Genomic DNA, 24,263 nt, shown 5'->3' with positions numbered 1-24,263 from the left:
CCCGTTAACACAGCCCTGCTCACACACCGGCTTACACAGCCCCGCCACACTGCCGAGAGGTGGGAGGAGGAGAGAGACAGACAGACCAGTTAAAGAAACACTAAAAACTAAATCTGGAACGGAAAATGTCACTGGCACCATTTGCCCAGTGTACTTGGGCCTGGACTTTCCACTTCGAGTGCTAGGGCCCCAAAAATGGGCGATGTTCCAGCCTGAGCGATGTTTCAGCTCTCAGGATCGCTGGGAGAGCGGCCATTTTTCTGATCGCTACTTTCAGCTTTTTTTGGGGGACGATAGCTCAGCGATGTGGAAGGCAAGGCGTACCTAGCAACGGCCTTTCTGTGCATGCGGGGTTTTTTTTGCAAAGAAGGTTTCCCGCGATTTGGGAGGTCAGGGGTCATCCAGACATGCGCAGAAGGGAGAGAGAGAAAGGCAGTTGAGAGGAGATAGAGAGCGAGCGAGAGAGCGAGAAAAGAATGAGCAATAATATGTCCCAGCACGAGTCTGCTGAGTGGGCAGGAGGTGGAGGGGGGGAGGAGGGCAGTGCCATTTTCGGATGAGGCCAATGAGGCCCTAATCAGTGAGGTCCACAGCCGGTAGGGCCAACTAACCCAAGGTGGGTGTGGGAAACCTCCAACCCCGGACATACCGGAAGATCTGGGGAGAGATCACTGACATGGTCTCGTCAGCGTCTCACAAGGCAAGGTGGTGGTACCAGTGTCGCAAGAGTAAGTATTAAATATATTTTAAATTGTAATGATCCACATAAAATGTAAAACTCCCGGATTGAAATTAAGCTGGGTATTCCTGCATATAATCCCTGCTAAGTAAGATCTGGGCAGGGCTCGGAACCTGTGCCCTTTTTAAGTCTAAATTTGGCACCATCTTCTTTTGGGTTCTATTGGTGGATGGGGCACGACTGAGCACTGAGGGATCTGGTGGCCTTTCCCCAGATTGTGTCAGTCTCTCCGGCTGCTGTCACTTACACAGTGAGCCAGCCTGGACTGGGGGAGAGCTGCCCTGGCTCACTGTCTGCCCTGGAACACTTTCGACATGAGCTCCTGTCATTTCCGAGCGGCCCCGTGGGAGCCCTCATGGAGATTGTAGTCGAGATGTTTTGTGTCAAGCATTAGATCCTAAACACGATCTTATGAAATATTTTATCCGAACGTACATGTTATAACCATACATCAATTGTGGATACAAACCGTATGAGCATATAACGTTGGAACCTGTTGTCTTTCCATGATAGTACCTTCGCTCATGCCATGCTCTTGTCACGTTTGCAGAGGAAGATATCTAAACAGAACTGAGCAAAGGCGCACTGGAGGAGGCCCCGCTCAGCGACAGCTGCTGACAGACCTCGAGGAGTGTGCAGCGGCACTGGTGGGGACCCACAGTCACTCGGCCACCACCCGTGGTGTTGCAGATCCCTCCCTTGCATCACGTGAGTAACGTGTAAAGCTATGTTAATTCAAAGTAATTAACGTCATTTCATTATAATGTATGAATGATGTCATGTTATGCATGCAGCTTCTGTGCTACTCTCAGGTTAACAACAGAAGAACATAAGAAATAGGACCAGGAGTAGGCCATCTGGCCCCTCGAGCCTGCTCGGCCATTTGATAAGATCATGGTTGATCTGATGTCGGGCTCAGCTCCACTTCCCTGTCTGCTTCCCATAACCCTTCGCTCCCTTATCATTCTGTCTATCTCCGACTCAAACAGTCACTGACCCAGCCTCCACAGCTCTCTGGGGCAGTGAATTCCACATAGATGTACGACCATAGGATGCATTAATATGTAACATCTCTCGGTCACATTTATTGTAGGAGTGCTGCTCCTCCTACGTATGCCAGCGCAAGAAATCATGCGTACCCCTCTGATCTAATACGCTCAATTGTGCTTTGCAGGTCACACAGCTCCAGAGGTGCCCCATTGCAGGTGGTCATCACCACGGGCGCTGAAGAGGAGGAGACCACCGAGCCAGAGGAGGAAGTAGTTATGGAAACAGAGGAGGATACCCCTTGCATCCCTGTAGTTGTACCTGCAGTCACTTCCTCGTCGTCATCGACAAAAGTAGTAGCGGGCCTAAGCGGCTTGCAGCAGGCGACTCCAAGGCGTACAGTGCCCACGCGATCCCATGGAGGTTGATTCAGCGAGGTCGGCACGCGCCAAGATGGGCAGATCACGACAAGGACATGTACAGACCGTGCAGGGAGAGCGTCGCGATAAGTCGCGAGCTCCTCCAGGCGTTTGGTGGGTTGACGGGGAACACTGGCAGGATGGCCGCTCACATATCGGAGGATATGCAGCTGATGATCATGGAAATGCATCAACAGACCGCCGGCAGGCATGCCTTGCAGCACGCGAGACTGCCATCCCACCAACCGCCAGCACAGATGCGAGTCAGGAGGAAGAACTTCCTTCTGGCTCGGAAGTCGTTTCATTCCTCCTCCAGCCCCGAAAGTGATTCACCACCCCCACAGCACCAGGCCTAGAGGTCGCCTACTGCAAGTCGTCCTGGTCCCGTTACCCGATTGTAACGGGGGGGCTTAGGTACGGGCGGGTTTATTAGGATCTGGAGGGAAGCGTGGCCGCAGGTCGGGAGGGGGGCTGTTATTGTTATTGTTATATTGTTCTTATTGTTTTTTTAATTTATTGTTGGGGGTGGGGGTTAAATTGTTCAATTATTAAAATTTTTTACTGCATTTTACAATTGTGCAGTGTATAATATGTAAATCTCCCAGATTTAAATTAAGCTGGTTATTCCTGCATATAATCCCTGCTAAGATCTGGACAGGGCTCGGAACCTGCTCCCTTTTAAAGGCTAAATTTGGCACCGTCTCCTTTTGGTGGATGGGGCACGACTGAGCACTGAGGGATCTGATGACCTTTCCCCACACTGTGTCAGTCTCTCTGGCTGCTGTCACTGACACAGTGAGCCAGCCTGGACTGGGGCGACCTGCCCTGGGACACTTTCGAACATTAGCTCCTGTCATTCCAAGTGATCCTGATCACCACCCCACCCGCCCCGGGGGCCCTATGGAGATTGTCGTCGAGATGTTTTGTGCCAACCATTAGATCCTAAACACTATCTTATGAAATATTTTATCCGAACGGAAGGTAAAGTCAGGTAAAACATGAATACAATTGTTGGAAAACAATGGCCAGGCAAGGACGAAATGTAACACAATTACAACTGTTGTGTTTCCGTAACTGTCACCAATGTATGAGCTGCTGACGCAACTGAGTTTTGCAACTGCTTAACTCCCACGGGGCTTTTCCAATCTTGCGGGGGGGGGGGGCGGCGACCTCACACTTCCCCATATTGAACTCCATGTGCCACAGTTTCGCCCCCTCACAATCGATCAAAGTCCCTTTGCGACTTCCTGCTGCCATCTACACTATTGACTGTGCCACCTAACTTAGCATCGTCAGCAAACCTGGATATACGGCTCTCTATTCCTTCATCCAGGTCATTCATAAATACAGTGAAAAGCTGAGGCCCCAGTGCAGATCGCTGGGGGTCACCACTGTTCACACCCTGCCAATTGGAGTACACACCCATTATCACCACTCTCTGTCTCCTACCTCCCAACCAGTTTCCTATCCAAGCCTGTAGATTACCTCCAATTCCATCAACAGTCATCTTGTTACCAGTCTCTTATGTGGAACCTTGTCGAGTGCCTTCTGGAAGTTCATATAAATAGTGTAGTGGGATTTTTTGGCTATTTCTGCTATGAACCTAATACAAGTCCTTATGGGGAAGGAAAACAGTCAAGCAGAATTCGTCTGCCTGGCGGGAAAAACATATTTGGATTCCAACACCCGCTGACCCGGAGTCATGAAGATTGGGGAAGTAAGACAAGGGACAGTTGAAGGGGGCACACAGCGACATGTTTGTTCTTACTGATATCGGCTTGTTTTCCTGCTGATAAAGGGGAACTGAATGTTTAAACAATGACCTCAGGGTCTCATGTATCTTGTTGCGGAATGTATCTATTCTTCCATTGTAACCTTGATGACACACGCAATTGTAGTTTGCGAGCTTATATATGGGGCACTCTGGGCCAGTCGGGGAGTTCTGGGGTTATGGGTTGCGGAACCAGAGCACAGATCTCCGACGTGGCCACGTCTACAAATACGTATATTAAACTTGTGTTTTCCCACTTAAAGCAGACATGGAACTCATGTTTTAATCCCTTCAATCTGGTTTCCACCCCTGCCACAGTACCAAAACGGCTCTCATCAAAGTCACAAATGACATCCTTTGTGACTGTGACAAAGGTAAACTATCCCTCCTCGTTCTTCAGCCTTTGACATGGTTGACCACTGTATGCTCCACCAACGTCCAGCTGGGTGGGACTGCACTCGCCTGGTTCCATTCTTATCTATCATCACAGCCAGAGAATTACCTGCAACAGCTTCTCTTCCCACCCCGCATCGTTACCTCTGGTGTCCCCCAAGGATCTATCCTTGGCCCCCTCCTATTTCCCATTTACATGTTGCCCCTTGGTGACCTCATCCGGAAACACAGCGTCAGTTTCCACATGTACGCTGGTGACACCCAGCTCTACCTCACCACCAGTTCTCTCGACCCATCCATGGTCTCTAAATTGTCAGACTACTTGTCCAACATCTAATTCTGGATGAGCAGAAATTTTCTTCAATTAAATATTGGGAAGACCGAAGCCATTGTCTGTGGTCCCCGCCACAAACTGCATTCCCTAGCCACCGACTCCATCCCTTCTCTGGCATCTGTCTGAGACTGAACCAGACTGTTCGCAACCTAGGTGTGATATTTGACCTTGAAATGAGCTTCCGGCCACATATCCACGGCATAACTAAAACCGCCTGTTTCCACCTGCGTAACATTGCCAATCTCCGTCGCTGCCTCAGCTCTTCTGCTGCTGAAACCCTCATCCATGGCTTTGTTACCTCTAGACTTGACTGCTTCAACACACTCCTGGCTGGCCACCCACATTCGACCCGACGTAAACTGTAGGTGATCCAAAGCTCGACAGCCCGTGTCCTAACTTGCACCAAGTCCCACTCACCCATCACCCCCTGTGCTCGCCAACCTTCATTGGCTCCCGGTTAAGCAACTCCTCAATTTCAAAATTCTCATCCTTGTTTACAAATCCCTCCCATGGCCCTCGCCCCTCCCTATCTCTGTAACCTCCTTCAGTCTCACACCACCACCCCACACCCAGAGATGCCTGCGCTCCTCAAATTCTGACCTCTTGAGCATCCCTGCTCATAACTGCTCAACCATCGGTGGCCGTGCCTTCAGCTGCCTGGGTCCCAAGCTCTGGAACTCCCTCCCTAAACATCACCGCCTCGCTTTCTTCCTTTAAGACGCTCCTAAAAACCTACCACTTTGACCAAGCTCTTGTTCATCTGCATTAATGTCTTCTTATATGGCTCGGTGTCAAATTTGTTTGTTTAATCTTATAACACTCTTGTGAAGCACCGAGGGATGTTTTTTGACGTTAAAAGTGCTATATAAATACAAGTTGTTGTTGTTGTAGCGACCTCCTCAAAAAAAATTCAACCAGGTTCATCAGACATGATATCTCTCTGACATCAACTCACCCTGCTGACTGTATCACTCCCCCCTCACTCACCCTGCTGGCTGTATCAATCCCCCCTCACTCACCCTGCTGACTGTATCACTCCCCCCTCACTCACCCTGCTGGCTGTATCACTCCCCCCTCACTCACCCTGCTGACTGTATCACTCCCCCCTCACTCACCCTGCTGGCTGTATCACTCCCCCCTCACTCACCCTGCTGACTGTATCACTCCCCCCTCACTCACCCTGCTGGCTGTATCACTCCCCCCTCTCACCCTGCTGGCTGTATCACTCCCCCCTCACTCACCCTGCTGGCTGTATCACTCCCCCCTCACCCTGCTGGCTGTATCACTCCCCCCTCACTCACCCTGCTGGCTGTATCACTCCCCCCTCACTCACCCTGCTGGCTGTATCACTCCCCCCTCACTCACCCTGCTGGCTGTATCACTCCCCCCTCACTCACCCTGCTGGCTGTATCACTCCCCCCTCACTCACCCTGCTGGCTGTATCACTCCCCCCCTCACTCACCCTGCTGGCTGTATCACTCCCCCCTCACTCACCCTGCTGGCTGTATCACTCCCCCCTCACTCACCCTGCTGGCTGTATCACTCCCCCCTCACTCACCCTGCTGGCTGTATCACTCCCCCCTCACTCACCCTGCTGACTATCACTCCCCCCTCACTCACCCTGCTGGCTGTATCACTCCCCCCTCACTCACCCTGCTGGCTGTATCACTCCCCCCTCACTCACCCTGCTGGCTGTATCACTCCCCCCTCACTCACCCTGCTGACTGTATCACTCCCCCCTCACTCACCCTGCTGACTGTATCACTCCCCCCTCACTCACCCTGCTGACTGTATCACTCCCCCCTCACTCACCCTGCTGACTGTATCACTCCCCCCTCACTCACCCTGCTGACTGTATCACTCCCCCCTCACTCACCCTGCTGACTGTATCACTCCCCCCTCACTCACCCTGCTGACTGTATCACTCCCCCCTCACTCACCCTGCTGACTGTATCACTCCCCCCTCACTCACCCTGCTGGCTGTATCACTCCCCCCTCACTCACTTGTCCTGCATATATCCATTCCTGCAGACACACTCGAATCCTTGCAGCTTGTCGGTACAGTTCTGGGTGTCGTCACAGTCGTGGTGTCCATTCAAACACTCGTTCTCTGGTGGGCAGGACATGAAGGCCCAGCTTCCATCGGAGTCTTGGCAGGTTTGGGTCCCGCCTGCGGGGAACAAAGACCAGCATCAACCTGCGAGGAAGCTCGCAAGCAACCCACCCTGCACACCGGTCTCCCTCCACCTGTCCCCACACAGCACAAGTCAGGAGCGTGATGGGATACCCTCCACTTATCTGGATAAGTGCAGCTCCAACAACACTCAAGAAGTTCGCACCATCCAGGACAAAGCAGCCCACTTGATTGGCTCCCCATCCACCACCTTCAACACTCACTCCCTCCACCACCGGCGCCCCCTGGCTGTTGTGTGCACCGTCTCCAAGATGCACTGCAGCAACTCACCCCGGCTTCTTCGGCAGCACCTCCCAAACCCACCACCTCGACCACCGAGAAGGACAAGGGCAGCAAACACATGGGAACACCACCACCTCCACGTTCCCCTCCAAGTCTCACACACCGTCCTGTCTCGGAAATATATCGGCCGTTCCTTCATCGTCGCTGGGTCACAATCCTGGAACTCCCTCCCTAACCGCACTGTGGGAGCACCTTCACCACACGGACTGCAGCGGTTCAAGGCGGCAGCTCACACCTTCTCAAGGGGCAATTAGGGACGGGCAATAAATGCCGGCCTTGTCGCGACGCCCGCATCCCAGGAACGAATAAAAAAAAAAAGAGACACGTCTCCCATCACCTGTCTGAGCAACACAAAAAGCCAACAAGTGTGACTGCCCCCTGCCCAGTGTACGCACCATCTTGAGGACCGCTCAGCCCGCCCTGGAGACACCTGCCGATCCCGTTGAGGCCCCGGGTGGAACACCAGCCGCAGTGGGAGTGCCGGACACAGCGGGAGCACTGGTTGTGGCTAGCACACGACAGGTTGCAGCTCGCCTTCACACCCTTCAGCAGGTGGCCACACATTCCCGCAGCACACTGCATGGGCAGGAAACTCGGACTCATACACTGCGGGGGAGAGAGAGAGAGAGAGAGAGACTGTTAGAGGGGGGGGGGGGGTCACAGGGGGACGCAGAGAAAGAATCAGAGAAATTTACAGCACGGAAAGAGGCCATTCAGCCCATTGTGTCCACGCTGGCTGACAGAGAGCTACCCAGTCTAATCCCACTTTCCAGCTCTGGGTCCGTAGCCCTGCAGGTTACAACACTTCAAGTGTTTTTTAAATGTGGTGAGGGTTCCTGCCTCTACCACCCTTTCAGGCCGTGAGTTCCAGACCCCCACCACCCTCTGGGTGAAGACATTTCCCCCCAAATCCCTCTAAACCTCCCCCCAATTACTTTAAATCTATGCCCCCTGGTTATTGACCCCTCTGCCAAGAGAAATAGGACCTTCCTATCCACTCTATCCAGGCCCCTCATCATTTTATTCACCTCAATCAGGCCTCGCCTCAGCCTCCTCTGTTCCAAAAAATCCAGCCTATCCAATCTTTCCTCATAGATAAAATTCTCCAGTCCTGGCAACATCCTGGTAAATCTCCTCTATACCCTCTCTGGTGCAATCACATCCTTCCTGTAATGTGGTGACCAGACCTGCACGCAGTACTCCAGCTGTGGCCTAACTAGTGTTGTATACAGTTCAAGCATAACCTCCCTGGTCTTGTATTCTATGCCTCAAGTCATCCAAATGCCTTCTTAACCCCCTTATCTACCTTCAGGGATCTGTGGACATGCAGGCCAAGATCCCTTTGTTCCTCTACACCTCTCAGTATCCTACCATTTAATGTGTATTCCCTTTCCTTTTAGCCCTCGCCAAGTGCATGACCTCACACTTCTCAGGACGAAATTCCATTTGCTACTCTTCAGCCCACCTGACCAGTCCATTGATAGCTTCCTGCAGTCTACAGCTTTCTTCTTCATTCTCAACCACACAGCCGATTTTAGTTTCATTTGCAACTTCTTAATCATACCCCTTATATTCAAGTCTAGATCATTAATAGGTAGCACAAAAAGCAAGGGACTGAGTACTGAGTCCTGCGGGACCCCACTGGAAACAGCCTTCCAGTCACAAAAAACAACCGTCAGCGTCCGTATCAAGAGACAGAGACACCCGCCGACCGTGAGCCGAGCTCTTTACCTGCTGCAGCGCCAGGCTCCAGACGCACTGCTGCCAGCCTCCATCCGAGCCATTGGAGCTGAGGCACTCGGTGCAGGTGGCGAGGTTGTGGCAGGGGGTTGGGCACGGCTCCGGCGGGCAGGACTCCACGGGCATCGGCGAGACGTTGCGCAGCGAGTGGCTGAAGCAAGTCCAGTCGTAGGCGGGACTCACGCTGAGGATCCGACGGGTCTCGCCTGAAACACAGAGCAGGGGCAGTGGTCAGCGTGAGCGGAGGCTGGGTCCCGGGACCCTCGTCCCTCCCCGCCAGGCTTTCCCGGTGCCCACTGATGCTCACCTGTGCGCTTGAACTGCCGAGTCCACATGCACTTCCCGGAGATCGTGCACTTGCTGCAGTCGGAGGCCTCGCACGATATCTCGGAGCAGTTACTGGCCACAAAGATCTCTCGCTGGTTGATGCGGCAGTCGTTTTCCTTGGTGCAGCTGGCGTTGGTGCTGATACAGGCTCCCTCTGGGCAGTTCGTGCACCACTTACACCTCTGAGGGAAAAGAAGATCGTGACTCCATCACAGACAGCGCGCCAGTTGTTCACACTCGCCCTCCAATGCTCCGCATTGCCCGTCAAGTCCGTGTGCGAGTGTGAGGGGAGTGAGTGAGGAGGATAAACCGTGCTGGCTAATCGTACTCCGCGCTGGCTGACCCACCCCCCTCGCTGGTTGCTACACTCCCCGCGCTGGTTATGGAGCAAGGGGGAACACTGCCCTCCCTTGTGTTGGACATGGACAGGTGCCTGTGGCGAGAAGTGGTTTGAGACGGAGGACGAAGGGGAGGTCGGTGCCTGCACTCACCAGTCGCTGCATTTGCCCCATGACCTTGGGGTGTCGAGCCAAACACTCACTGCACGTTTTCAAACGCCGGCAGTCCTCGGAGAACTTGGGCATCGGGTCACAGAGGGAGCTTCCCGACTCAAAGCCGTACCTGGTGAGGAAAGGGTCAACTGCCCATAAGATGCAGCAGCAGAAAACGCTCAACACAAATTGGATCAATTGACAGAAATCAATTATAAACAATGTCAAAACCAGCTGAGTATCGACACACCTGGAGTTACTGTGTACAATTCTGGTCTCCTTCGTAAAGGAAGGATATACTTGCCATCGAGGGAGTGCAACGGAGGCTCACCAGACTGATTCCCGGGGGGTGGGGGAATTGTCCTATGATGAGAGATTGAGTAGACGAGACCTGTATTCTCTGGACTTTAGAAGAATGAGAGGTGATCTCATTGAAACATATAAGATTCTGAGGGGGATTGACAGGGTAGATGTTGATTCCCCCGGGCTGGAGAGTCCAGAACCAGGGGGCACAGTCTCAGGATAATGGGTCGGCCATTTAAGACTGAGATGAGGAGGAATTTCTTCACTCAGAGGGTGGTGAATCTTTGGAATTCTCTGCCCAGGGGGCTGTGGAGGCTGAGACTTCGAGTATATTCAATACTGAGATCGATAGATTTTTGGATTCTACAGGAATCAAGGGATATGAGGCTCGGGTGGGAAAGTGGAGCTGAGGTCGAAGTTCAGCCATGATGTTACTGAATGGCGGAGCAGGCTGGAGGGGCCGAATGGCTGACTCCTGCTCCTATTGCTTATGTTCTAGAACTAACAGGACTGGGGGAACAGTTCTCAGCAGGGCAGTGTAGATCGAAGGAGCCTGCTAGACTGGGCCGAGGAGCCTGCAGGGTCAGGCTCGGGCTCCTACTGGACCATGGTGGCTGGGATCTGGTGGACCATGGTGACTGGGATTTGATGGGCCTTGGAGGCTGGGATCTGGTGAACCTGGTGGTCCATGGTGGCTGGGATCAGGTGGGCCTGTTGGGCCATGGTGGCTGGGATCTGGTGGGCCTGTTGGGCCATGGTGGCTGGGATCTGGTGGGCCTGTTGGGCCATGGTGGCTGGGATCTGGTGGACCTGTTGGGCCATGGTGGCTGGGATCTGGTGGACCATGGTGACTGGGATTTGATGGGCCTTGGAGGCTGGGATCTGGTGAACCTGGTGGTCCATGGTGGCTGGGATCAGGTGGGCCTGTTGGGCCATGGTGGCTGGGATCAGGTGGGCCTGTTGGGCCATGGTGGCTGGGATCTGGTGGGCCTGTTGGGCCATGGTGGCTGGGATCTGGTGGACCTGTTGGGCCATGGTGGCTGGGATCTGGTGGACCATGGTGACTGGGATTTGATGGGCCTTGGAGGCTGGGATCTGGTGAACCTGGTGGTCCATGGTGGCTGGGATCAGGTGGGCCTGTTGGGCCATGGTGGCTGGGATCTGGTGGGCCTGTTGGGCCATGGTGGCTGGGATCTGGTGGGCCTGTTGGGCCATGGTGGCTGGGACCGGGTGGGCCTGTTGGGCCATGGTGGCTGGGATCTGGTGGACCATGGTGACTGGGATTTGATGGGCCTTGGAGGCTGGGATCTGGTGAACCTGGTGGTCCATGGTGGCTGGGATCAGGTGGGCCTGTTGGGCCATGGTGGCTGGGTTCTGGTGGGCCTGTTGGGCCATGGTGGCTGGGATCTGGTGGGCCTGTTGGGCCATGGTGGCTGGGACCTGGTGGGCCATGGTGGCTGGGATCTTATGGGTCTGTTGGGCCATGCTGGCTGGGATCTGGTGGGCCTGTTGGGCCATGGTGGCTGGGATCTGGTGGACCTGTTGGGCCATGGTGGCTGGGATCTGGTGGATCTGTTGGGCCATGGTGGCTGGGATTTGGTGGACCATGGTGACTGGAATTTGATGGGCCTTGGAGGCTGGGATCTGGTGAACCTGGTGGTCCATGGTGGCTGGGATCAGGTGGGCCTGTTGGGCCATGGTGGCTGGGATCTGGTGGGCCTGTTGGGCCATGGTGGCTGGGATCTGGTGGACCATGGTGACTGGGATTTGATGGGCCTTGGAGGCTGGGATCTGGTGAACCTGGTGGTCCATGGTGGCTGGGATCAGGTGGGCCTGTTGGGCCATGGTGGCTGGGATCAGGTGGGCCTGTTGGGCCATGGTGGCTGGGACCTGGTGGGCCTGTTGGGCCATGGTGGCTGGGATCTGGTGGGCCATGGTGGCTGGGACCTGGTGGGCCTGTTGGGCCAAGGTGGCTGGGATCTGGTGGACCAAGGTGACTGGGATTTGATGGGCCTTGGAGGCTGGGATCTGGTAAACCTGGTGGTCCATGGTGGCTGGGATCAGGTGGGCCTGTTGGGCCATGGTGGCTGGAATCTGGTGGGCCTGTTGGGCCATGGTGGCTGGGATCTGTTGGGCCATGGTGGCTGGGACCTGGTGGGCCATGGTGGCTGGGATCTTATGGGTCTGTTGGGCCATGCTGGCTGGGATCTGGTGGGCCTGGGGGGGCCACGGTGGCTGGGATCTGATGGACCATGCTGGCTGGGATCTGGTGGGCCTGGGGGGAGGCATGGTATCTGGGATCTGGTGGGCCTGGGGGCGGGGGGGGGGGGGGGCATGGTATCTGGGATCTGGTGGCTGGGACCTGGGGGGCCATGGTGGCTGGGACCTGGGGGGCCTTTTGGGCTGGACCTATTTGGCACTGGTGAGGAATGAGACTGCAGCCCCGGTAAATGTCGTGAATGCAGCAAGCACGGAGCAGAAAGGCAGCTGGTGAGCGAAGGATGGGTGTCTGCTCCTACCTCTCTGCCTCGTCTGCAGACAGGCAGCTCCCATTGCGGACTGAGCGGCACCATACACATCTACTGCTGTTGCAGGCTCCCGGGCTGGTGAACACCAGACACGGATCGTGTGGGATGGAGAGAGCCACCATCGAGCCCAGCGTGATCCCGCCGTATCCTGCCGAAATGTACAGCTTATTCCTCAGGGTGACTCCCGCGTGAGCGACGGATCCCTTCATCGGCTCTCCCAACATCGAGCTCCCTGCAAAGGAGGCGGAGCGTGCAGTCAGAGGGTGCACTCGCTGCTGGGGGGGGGGTTATGAGTAACCATGTCTGGAGACACAGGAGGCTGAGAGAGGGGGACAGCGAGAGAGGGAGAGGGGGAGAGGGGGACAGCGAGAGAGGGAGAGGGGGACAGAGAGAGAGGGAGAGAGGGAGAGGGGGACAGAGAGAGAGGGAGAGGGGGACAGCGAGAGAGGGAGAGGGGGACAGCGAGAGAGGGAGAGGGGGACAGCGAGAGAGGGAGAGGGGGACAGCGAGAGAGGGAGAGGGGGACAGCGAGAGAGGGAGAGGGGGACAGCGAGAGAGGGAGAGGGGGACAGCGAGAGAGGGAGAGGGGGACAGCGAGAGAGGGAGAGGGGGACAGCGAGAGAGGGAGAGGGGGACAGCGAGAGAGGGAGAGGGGGACAGCGAGAGAGGGAGAGGGGGACAGCGAGAGAGGGAGAGGGGGACAGCAAGAGAGGGAGAGGGGGGGGAGGGGTGGGTCGGTGGGGGGGGAGGGGTGGGTCGGTGGGGGGAGGGGGGGGAGGGTGGGTCGGTCGATCGGGGGGGAAGAAGAGAGGGGGGGGTCGGGGGGGGGGGTCGGGGGGGGGAAGGGTAGGTCGGTCGATCGGGGGGGAGGGTGGGTCGGTCGATCGGGGGGGAAGAAGAGAGGGGGGGGTCGGGGGGGGGGGTCGGGGGGGGGAAGGGTAGGTCGGTCGATCGGGGGGGAGGGTGGGTCGGTCGATCGGGGGGGAGGGGGAGAAGAGAGGGTGGGTCCGTCGGGGGGGGGGGGGGGGAGGGTAGGTCGGTCGGGGGGGGGAGGGGTGGGTCGGTTGGTCGGGGGGGGGGCAGGGGCAGGTTGGGGGGGGAGGGTGGGTCGGGGAGAGGATGGGTCGGTGGGGGGGGAAAGGGTGGGTCGGTCGGTCGGGGGGGGGGCAGGGGCAGGTTGGGGGGGGGAGGGTGGGTCGGGGAGAGGATGGGTCGGTGGGGGGGGGGGGGAAGGGTGGGTCGGTCGGTCGGGGGCGAGGGTGGGTGGGTCGATCGGGGGGGAGGGGGAGGGTGGGTGGGTGGGTCGGGGTGGAGGGGGGGGGGGAGGGGGGGGTCGGTCGAGGGGGGGGAGGGTGGGTGGGTCGGGGTGGAGGGCGAGTCGGGGGGGGGAGGGGGGATCGGTCGAGGGGAGGGGGGTGATGGTGGGTCGGGGGAGGGGGGTGAGGGTGGGTCAGGGGGGGTCGGGTCGGGTCGGGGGGGGGGGGGTCGGTCGAGGGGAGGGGGGTGAGGGTGGGTCGGGGTCGGGGGGGGGGGAGAGTGGGTCGGGGGGGGGGGGTCGGTCGAGGGGAGGAGAGTGGGTCGGGGGGGGGGGAAGGGTGGGTCGGGGGGGGGGGGGAAGGGTGGGTCGGGGGAGGGGGGTGAGGGTGGGTCGGGGGGGGGGAGGAGAGTGGGTCGGGGGGGGGGAAGGGTGGGTCGGGGGGGGGGGTCGGTCGGGTCGGGGGGGGGGGGGGGGGGAGGGTCAGTACCGGAGCTAAGGAAGCCATCACCAATGTCAGTGGGTACTGAGGGCAGGAATTGAGTAGGCCTGAGCTGTGAGCAGTGAAAAAGCTTCAGGGACCAGCAGAGTCATCGGGACAGGGGTAAATAAAGGCAGGTGCAGATCGAGGGATGTGGCACTGCATGGATTCTGAAAACAACGCAAAAATACATTGCAATGAGAAACGTGATCAAACCTGCAGGGATCAAGGTGATGGGAAGGACAGAGAATGCAGGGACAACTAAAGGGGCGGTTCGAGGGGTAAAGCGGAACTAGGGCAACAAATTGCGTTTATATTGCACCTTTAACGTAGTGAAACGTCCCACGGTGCTTCACAGGAGCGCTGTCAAATGAAATTTGACACCAAGCCACAGAAGGAGAGGTGACCGAAGGCTTGGTCAAAGAGGCAGGTTTTAAAGAGCGTGTTAAAGGAGGAGAGAGAAGTAGAGGGGCGGAGAGGTTTATGGAGGGCCCAGGCAGCTGAAGGCAGAGCTGTAGAAACCAGACATCATGCATTTGTATCGCACCTTTAACGTAGTAAAACATCCCAAGGCTCTTCACAGGAGAAAGAATTTGACACGGAGCCACTTGAGATGTTTGGGTTGGAGAGACCATGGGACTGATCAAGGGAGAGGGGTGGTGACTATCTACGGAGGGAGAGGTTGAGGGAAGGACAGGAGGGCATTGATCTCAAAGGAGAGCTAGCAAGGAAAGGCAAGAATACAAGTGAAATCACGGAGGCTGAGGAGTCGCTCAGTGCAGAAGCCAAGGGAGGGACAAGGAGAGTTAAGAGCAGTATTTATGGCAGAAAATATAACTGTCATGTATTCAACCAGCATTGTAACCCATGGAAAACTGACCTAAGTTGTACACCGTGAGAACACTGACCACGAGGTGGGAGACACTCCTAACCTGGACCTTCAGGTATAAAAGGGGAAGCTCCACCCACCTTCATCACTTGAGTGCTAAGGAATAAAGGACAGGTGACAGACTGACCTCTCAAGCATGGGCCTCGTGTGCATTTATACTGTATAGTGAGGACGCATCAATCATGACTTTCACGATCTCAGGATCGCCCAAAGCACTTTACAGCCAATGAAGTACATTTTGAAGTACAGTCACTGTTGTAATGTGGGAAACGTGGCAGCCAATTTGCGCACAGCAAGCTCCCACAAACAGCAATGTGATAACAACCAGATAATCTGTCTTTGTTAAATTGATTGAGGGACAAATATCGACTGAGAACTCGCCTGCTCTTCTTCGAAACAGTTTCATGGGATCTGTTATGTACATTTGAGAGGCCAGACGGGGCCTCGGTTTAAAGTCTCATCCAAAAAACAGCACCGCCGACAGTGCGGCGTTCCCTCAGTACTGCCCCTCCGACACTGCAGCACTCCCTCAGTACTGCCCCTCCGACAGTGCGGCGCTCCCTCAGTACTGCCCCTCCGACAGTGCGGCGCTCCCTCAGTACTGCCCCTCCGACAGTGCGGCGTTCCCTCAGTACTGCCCCTCCGACACTGCGGCGCTCCCTCAGTACTGCCCCTCCGACAGTGCGGCGCTCCCTCAGTACTGCCCCTCCGACAGTGCGGCGCTCCCTCAGTACTGCCCCTCCGACAGTGCGGCGTTCCCTCAGTACTGCCCCTCCGACACTGCGGCGCTCCCTCAGTACTGCCCCTCCGACAGTGCGGCGCTCCCTCAGTACTGCCTTGGAGTGTTTGCCCAGACTTTTGTGCTCAAGCCTCATGGAGTGGGATTTGAACCCACAACCACGGCTGATGAGTGAGGTGCCTGAAAGTGCCAGGAGACTGGGGGGAAGGGACCAAGGCGATAATCGGATAGTGAGGGCCACACCACCACCACCATGGTGCTCTTGGCGGGGCTGACAGCGCAAGGTACAAATCAGAAAGGGAGGCTTTAGTAAGGAGAAAGGGTTGATCCAGGTATTGCCGAACCTGTCTTATTTGGCATGATCCAGGTGTTGCAGTTGAGCTGGTAAAATACAATGTCGGCACTGAAGTCCTCCTCCTCTGTGCGACCGCCTGCCACCACCATCGTATCGCGGAACAGCCCAGCAACGTGGAAAAACCGGGACAGGGGCTACAGACCAAGGGAAAGCAGCAAGTATTAGACACGGCTGAGTCAGGGAATCCCTGCTCCCGATCCTCTGGCGCCGGGCGGAGCCGCTTTGCCGCGTACCTTTGTGCCGTGGGAGGGTGCAAGCAGGCTCCAGGTCAGGCTGGGCAAGTACAGACTGTACAGCTCGCGAGAGGCAGTCACTGTCTCCAGGTAAAAGCGGTAGCCGCCGAAGACATAGAGGGCATCGGTGGGTTGGTGGTAGACGGCCGAATGGCCGTATAAACCTGCGGGGAGCAAAGAGCTTCATCAGCAACAACTTGTATTTATATAGCACCTTCCACGAAGTAAACCCCCCCCGCAAGGAGCTTCACAGGAGTGTTAGAAGACAAAACAACGAGCTAAATAAATTTGACACTGGCCTACTCCTGCTCCTACCTCTTATGTTATGAGCCACACAAGAAGAAATTACGGCAGATGACTCAAAAGCTTGGTCAAAGAAGTAGGTTTTTAGAAGCGTATTGAAGGAGGAAAGAGAGGTAGAGAGGTGGAGAGGTTTCGGGAGGGAGTTCCAGAGCTTGGGGCCCAGCAACAGAAGGCACGGCCACCGATGGTGGAGCGATTATAATCAGGGATGCTCAGGAGGGCAGAGTTAGAGGAGCGCAGACATCTCGGGGGGGTTGTGGGGCTGGAGGAGATTGCAGAGATAGGGAGGGGCGAGGAGGCCAGGGAGGGATTTGTAAACAAGGATGAGAATTTTGAAATCGAGGCACTGCTTAACCAGGAGCCAATGTAGGTCAGCGAGCACAGGGGGTGATGGGTGAGTGGGACTGGGTGTGAGTTAGGACACGGGGCAGTGAGCACAGGGGGTGATGGGTGAGTGGGACTGGGTGTGAGTTAGGACACGGGGCAGTGAGCACAGGGGGTGATGGGTGAGCGGGACTCAGTGCGAGTTAGGACACGGGGCAGTGAGCACAGGGGGTGATGGGTGAGCGGGACTCAGTGCGAGTTAGGACACAGGCAGCTGAGTTTTGGATCACCTCTAGTTTACGTCGGGTAGAATGTGGGAGGCCAGCCAGGAGTGCGTTGGAATAGTGAAGTCTGGAGGTAACAAAGGCAGGGATGAGGGTTTCAGCAGCAGATGAGCTGAGGCAGTGGCAAAGATTGGCAATGTTATGGAGGTGGAAATAGACGGTTTTAGTTATGCCGTGGCCAGAAGCTCATCTCAGGGTTGAATATGACACCTAGGTTGTGAACTGTCTGGTTCCAGCTCAGACAGATGCTGGGGAGAGGGATGGAGTTGGTGGCTAGGGAACGCAGTTTCTGGTGGGGACCAAAGACGGTGGCTTTGGTCTGCGCAGCATCCAACAAACTGACCAGGCGTCCTGTCGAACCTCTGCCGCTGACACACCCCAGGGCACTGCCCATCATCATAGCCCAGGCTCAGCCCCTTACCCCAGGGCCCTGGCGGTCCCTGCTCACCGGCGAACCAGCCCAGTGCCCGGCCCTGCCTAGTCGAGGGCCTCGCCCACTCCATGACCCCTCCCACTGCCCAGGGCACTGCCCACCCAGGACTTCTCTCTCACCCTAGGGTGTAGGGTCAGGGTCTGTGTGTGGGGTCAGTGTGTGAGCCCCTCTCACCCCCCACCCCGTGGTATAGGGTTTGTGTAGGCTCGAGCCCATTTCTCCTCACCAGGTAGATCAGAGAAGGCAAGGTAAGAATTAGGAGCCATTCAGCCCCTCCAGCCTGCTCCGCTATTCAATAAGATCACGGTTGATCTTTTACCTCAAATCCACTTTCCCGCCTGATCTCCATATCCCTTGATTCCCTAGTGTCTATCTCAGCCTTGAATATATTCAGAGACAGCATCCACAACCCAAAAATACTTCCTTACTCTTGCACTCATTACAACTGTAGTCTTGCTACAATTGTACAGGGCCTTGGTGAGACTGTGGATATATGGAATATATGGAATTAAGGACAGTAAAGTAAACGGGATATATGAAAATGTATAAGCCATGGAAGAATAGCTGGGAGAATGTCAGATTGCAAATAGTGCAACATCAGCATAGCTAATAGTCTGTCTCAAGGTTTCAAGTCACTAATCCTGTCAATAACATCTAATTGTAACATAAAATAAATCTGCAGAATTGCAAGGTCTCAATTAGTAGTCACACCATTAGATTAAAACATTTAGAGGCAATGCTTGAGCTTTCAAGAAGAACATCTCATATAGATTGACTAATGAGTGGCTGAGTTAGACTGTCAATCCATTTGTATTTTATCTGATTTCAAAACTGTATAACTGTTAACGCTTTACCATGTAACTTCACCTATCCTTAGGGAGTGTGTACACTCTATCCAGAGAGTATATCTTCTGTCTGATCGGTCTTACTGGCCGGTAATAAAGACTGCTTTGTTCAAAGCACAAGAGGTATTCGACTCAGTAATTTTACTGAACCAGATTGAGGTAAAAGAATCCGGGAATTTACAAGACCACACCTGGAGTACTGTGCACAGTTTTGGTCTCCTTATCGGAGGAAGGATATACTTACCTTGGAGGTGGTGCAACGAAGGTTCACCAGATTGATCCCTGGGATGAGAGGGCTGTCTTATGATGAGGTTGTGTAGAATGGGCCTATACTCTCTGGAGTTTAGAAGAATGAGAGGTGATCTCATTATAACATACAAGATTCTTACAGGGATTGACAGGGGAGATACTGAGAGGTTATTTCCCCTGGCTGGAGAATCTAGAACCAGGGGGCAGAGTCTCGGGATAAGGGGTTGGCCATTTAAGACAGAAAGAGATGAGGAGGAATTTGTTCACTCAGAGGGTGTTGAACTTTTGGAATTCTCTGCCCCAGAGGGTTGTGGATACTGAGTCTCTACATTTATTCAAGACTGAGAGCGAGAGATTTTTGGAGTCATGGAGAATCAAGGGATCTGGAGATTGGACAGGAAAGTGGAGTTGAGATGGAGGGTCAACTATCAGCTATATAATGGAACAGGCTCGAAGGGCTGTAGGGACTACTCCTGCTCCTGTTTCTTAGATTCTTATGTACTCCAAACCCCGTGCCACTGGCCTTGCGAGTGACTTGCTGTTGCTGCGTGCGAACTCTCTGAGCCTCTGTCGGAGATGTGCGTGCGTGGTTGCGGTTTGGCTGCTCACTCGCGCCGATCCCTACCTGTGGGCGCGGTCCCCGTGTACTGGTTGATGCTCCACTTCCCCGAGGCCACGCTGTACTCCAGCAGCTTGTTGTTGAAGCCATTCTGCGGGGAGTAGCCCCCGACGAGCAGCAGCGAGGCGTTGCGGCACTGGGTCAGCGTGTGGCCGGCGACAGGGGGCACCATCTTCGACTGCGGGAAGGAGAACGGGGCAGATTAGGAAACCAGGAGCTCCCCCCCTCCGCTCCCCCTCCATCAATCCCGCAGCATTGACACAGGGCCCCCGGGGTATTTACTACCACAGCACAGGCCTAATCCCAGCTGTGCTGCTCCAGTACAGGACGCTCCACCTCCACCCCCCCGCCCCGGCCAAGCCGTGACACTGGCATCCCACGGCCATGGGGAAATTTGCCCAGCTGCGTTCTGTCCAACAACAACAACTTGCTTTTATATAGCGCCTCTAACATAGTAAAACATCCCAAGGCCCTTCACAGGAGTGTTCGAAGACAAAAATAAATTTGATACCGAGCCACACAAGAAGAAATTACGGCAGGTGCCTGGTCAATGAGGTGGGTTTTAAGGAGCGTCTTGAAGGAGGAGAGGGGCGGAGGGGTTTAGGGAGGGAGTTCCAGAGCTTGGGGCCCAGGCAACAGAAGGCACAGCCACCGATGGTGGAGCGATTATAATCAGGGATGGTCAAGAGGGCAGAATTTAAGGAGCCCAGTCCACGTGATTCTAACCCAACTCTCGCACGTCAGCCTTCCCCCAGCCATCAGTGGAGAGATGGCCACACTTGGCACAGCGACACCTGCTCACCAATAATCCGCTCACATCATTGTTTGACCAGATCATCATCATCAGCCTTGAGGTCAATGGGGAGGTCAAAAGTGGGTTCAAAGGTTCAAAGCCCTCCATTGGCTGAAGTCGGCCTGACGCAAAGTGTCAGCCGTGGCTCAGTGGGTAGCACTCTAGCCTATGAGTCAGAAGGTTGTGGGTTCAAGTCCCACTCCAGGGACACGAGCACATAAACCGAGGCTGACACTCCAGTGCGGTGCTGAGGGAGCGCCGCACTGTCGGAGGGGTTATCTTTCGGGTGAGACGTTAAACCGAGGCCCCGTCTGTCCTCTCGGGTGGATGTAAAAGATCCTGTGTCACTATTTTAAAGAAGAGCAGGGGAGTTATCCCCGGTGTCCTGGGGCCAATATTTATCCCTCAATCAACATCACAAAAACAGATTATCTGGGTCATTATCACACTGCTGTTTGTGGGAGCTTGTTGTGTGCAAATTAGCTGTCACGTTCCCTACATTACAACAGTGACTACACTTTGAAAGTACTTCATTGGCTGTCCACTTGAGCATCCCTGATTATAGTCGCTCAACCTTTGGTGGCCGTGCCTTCTGTCGCCTGGGCCCCAAGCTTTGAGACATCCAGTGGTCGTGAAAGGCGCTATATAAATGCAACGGAAGAGTGCTGTCTTTGGCCATCCCAAGCCCAGGACGTCACTGCAGGACTTCCTCAGGGCAGTACAAGGCTCAGTGGTCTGATGAGTAACCTTTCCATTATCGACAAGGCTACCAGTAGATAATACAGGGACAGTAATACAGGATGTACAGCCTCTCCCTGTGTGTTACCCACGAACACGGGATCGGACACGGGAGCAGGGTTGACAAAGACAGGATCAGGTTAGCAGCTTCCCCAGGGTCTGGGTGTCGCTCCCCACCCAGCCCATTCAATGGCAGGTCGTGCTGTACGTAAAACAAGCTGGTACCTTTTCCGATCTCCACTCCAGCGAGGTCAGGTTGAGCAGCCAGAAGTCGCTGACAACGCCAGAGTCGCTGAGCCCTCCAACCACGTACATGATGGCTTGGGAAGGCATGGAGGCAGCAGCATGGAAGTAACGGGCGCTGGGACCCAAACTCCCGGTCCTTAAATCCTGGCTCCATCGACGATCAGGCACAGAATACCTGCAGGGGAGGACATTGCATATTCGTGGTCAAACACTCGTTAGTTTCTGGTAAGGGTCTTCGCCTTATTCTCCGACAGGTTAATGCAAGAATATAATACAACAGGGTCATCATCATCATCGGCAGTCCCTCGAAGCGAGGATGATTAGCTTCCACGCCAAAAAGGGATGAGTTCACAGGTGTTTCAATGAAGGACCTAATATTCCAGATCCTGAACTACATGTTGAAGGGTGGAAGATGCCTGTGGGTGGATGTTTTTAACGTGGGATGACCGTTGCACACCAGCCACCACACGGGCTTGACAGAGCTAGGTCTTGGTCCAGTGGCAAGAGTTAACCAAGACAACTGGAGACCAGCTCTGCTGCACGGACCTAGTGCGCACACATATCGCAGTGTGGGCTGGGCCCGTGCAACAGCGTGCCATCTCAGGGGCTGCCATGGACAGCACCTCTCCCAGCGCTCAAAACTGTACACCCTCTTGACTTATGATTCAAGTGCACAGTTAACAAATGACACACTGCAAATGGCCGCCAGTCTGGGAGCAGCAGACACACTGCAAATGGCCACCAGTCTGGGAGCTGCAGACACACTGCAAATGGCCACCAGTCTGGGAGCAGCAGACACACTGCAAATGGCCACCAGTCTGGGAGCAGCAGACACACTGCAAATGGCCACCAGTCTGGGAGCAGCAGACACACTGCAAATGGCCGCCAGTCAGAGAGCTGCAGACACACTGCAAATGGCTGCCAGTCTGGTGCAGCAGACACACTGCAAATGGCCACCAGTCTGGGAGCAGCTGACACACTGCAAATGGCCACCAGTCTGGGAGCAGCAGACACACTGCAAATGGCCACCAGTCTGGGAGCAGCAGACACACTGCAAATGGCCACCAGTCTGGGAGCTGCAGGCACACTGCAAATGGCTGCCAGTCTGAGAGCTGCAGACACACTGCAAATGGCCACCAGTCTGAGAGCTGCAGACACACTGCAAATGGCCACCAGTCTGGGAGCAGCAGACACACTGCAAATGGCTGCCAGTCGGAGAGCTGCAGACACACTACAAATGGCTGCCAGTCTGAGAGCTGCAAACACACTGCAAATGGCCGCCAGTCTGGCGCAGCAGACACACTGCAAATGGCCACCAGTCTGGGAGTTGCAGACACACTGCAAATGGCCACCAGTCTGGGAGTTGCAGACACACTGCAAATGGCCACCAGTCCGAGAGTTGCAGACACACTGCAAATGGCCACCAGTCTGGCGCAGCTGACACACTGCAAATGGCCACCAGTCTGGCGCAGCAGACACTGTCGATGACGGGATCTTTATCTCTTCCCCAAAGGATCCCCAACCCTAGAAACTGATGGGTTCCACTTACTTGTAAACGCTGCTCAAAATCCCGTCTCTGACCGACAAACCGCCGAAGATCCAGAGGGTTGATGCAGGGCCTTCCACCATCGAGTGTCCGAGCCGCAATAGGGGGCTTCCACCGTCCTGGGGATCAACAACTACATTCAGGGCATGCAGAGTGTGGCCTACCCTAACCGAGGGGAGTACGTGTGGGGGGTGGAGGGGGACACGGAGTGTGACAGGTAGGCTGCAATCGGGTGTCGCGATGGGGGCGGGCTGGAAGTGCTCCCTGGGTACTCACTGCGAAGAGCTCAGTATCAGCGATGGTGTCCCAGATGATTGTTCCGGGATGGGTGGGTGTCCCGCAATCCCTCCCGGCAAATCCATCAGCACAGACGCAGAGTCCCGTGACCTGTGGGTCATCGACATCCAGAGTTAGCAGATCCCCAGAGCATCAGCCCACCGCCCACATCCCCCAATCTCCCCTTGTCGAGCACAGACCCTGTTCCAGGGGAGGGTTTGACCCTCACGGCCCCACCACCATCTGAAATGAAAATGAGCAATGCGCCGCACTCACCGAGTCGCAGAATCCGGCATGTGTGTGAAGCGAGCAGTTGTTGGGGCACAGCTGAGATGCACAGTCTGGCCCGGTGTAGCCTGGACGGCACACGCAGTGCCCTTTCTGGCAGAGCTGGCTGGCTCGGCAGGTAGGCTGGCAGTCATTGACGGCGTACGTGGCATTGAACCCCTCCACCGGGAGCCCCGCGGCCCCCGAGATATTCCCTTCAAAGTAAACGGTGAGGAGCCCTGTCACAAGTCAAAGAGAATGAATGTAGCAAAAACCACTGAACGGCCGTTGTGTATCTGTAAAGCATGCACTCCCATGTTCTGCCACCAGGGAGCGCATCCCCTGAAGTCCCAAGGGATCCCAGCATCCCTTGGGAGCACTGTATATAAGCTGGCCCCTGAGGCCTGTTCCTCACTCTGGAGTGTCTTAATAAATACTGAGGTCACTGTTACTTTAACCTCCCTGTGTGCAGTCTCATCTGTGTTAGGAACACAATAACTGGCGACGAGAATACAAATCCAATGCAAAGATGCAGCAAACTGTGGGCATCCTGGAGAAGTTCTCGGAGCGTGAGGACTGGGAAGTCTATGTCGAACGGCTAGACCAGTACTTTGTAGCCAACGAGCTGGACGGAGAAGGAAGCGCTGAAAAAAGAAGAGCGGTCCTCCTCACAGTCTGCGGGGCACCGACCTACAGCCTCATGAAGAATCTTTTGGCTCCAGTGAAACCCACAGATAAGACGTATGAGGAGCTGTGTACACTGGTTTGGGAGCATCTTAGCCCGAGGGAGAGCGTGCTGATGGTGAGGTATCGGTTCTACACGTGCCAGCGATATGAAGGTCAGGAAGTGGCAAGGTACATTGCCGAGCTAAGGCGACTT

At 55.3% G+C, this 24,263-nt stretch overlaps 1 protein-coding gene across 1 annotated transcript in view; it reads right to left on the bottom strand.

The window, feature by feature from the left end:
* megf8 (multiple EGF-like-domains 8) overlaps nt 1-24,263 on the bottom strand; it is a gene marked incomplete at its 5' end in the record, with an annotated part of 57,102 nt that overhangs the window by 7,335 nt on the left and 25,504 nt on the right. The window contains 14 exons of the mRNA XM_070869913.1: nt 1-49; nt 6,648-6,813; nt 7,515-7,725; nt 8,851-9,065; nt 9,167-9,368; nt 9,678-9,807; nt 12,500-12,740; nt 16,217-16,361; nt 16,461-16,624; nt 19,524-19,695; nt 21,274-21,469; nt 22,844-22,959; nt 23,117-23,227; nt 23,393-23,622. Coding sequence (XP_070726014.1) covers nt 1-49; nt 6,648-6,813; nt 7,515-7,725; nt 8,851-9,065; nt 9,167-9,368; nt 9,678-9,807; nt 12,500-12,740; nt 16,217-16,361; nt 16,461-16,624; nt 19,524-19,695; nt 21,274-21,469; nt 22,844-22,959; nt 23,117-23,227; nt 23,393-23,622 — 2,348 coding nt within the window. The remainder of the gene's footprint in view (nt 50-6,647; nt 6,814-7,514; nt 7,726-8,850; nt 9,066-9,166; nt 9,369-9,677; nt 9,808-12,499; nt 12,741-16,216; nt 16,362-16,460; nt 16,625-19,523; nt 19,696-21,273; nt 21,470-22,843; nt 22,960-23,116; nt 23,228-23,392; nt 23,623-24,263) is intronic.

This window comes from Pristiophorus japonicus, unplaced genomic scaffold (genome assembly GCF_044704955.1).
Source record: "Pristiophorus japonicus isolate sPriJap1 unplaced genomic scaffold, sPriJap1.hap1 HAP1_SCAFFOLD_1012, whole genome shotgun sequence".
NCBI lineage: Eukaryota > Metazoa > Chordata > Chondrichthyes > Pristiophoridae > Pristiophorus > Pristiophorus japonicus.
The sequence above is the reverse complement of the archived record's forward strand: the minus strand, read 5'-3'. Positions and strand labels throughout refer to the sequence as shown.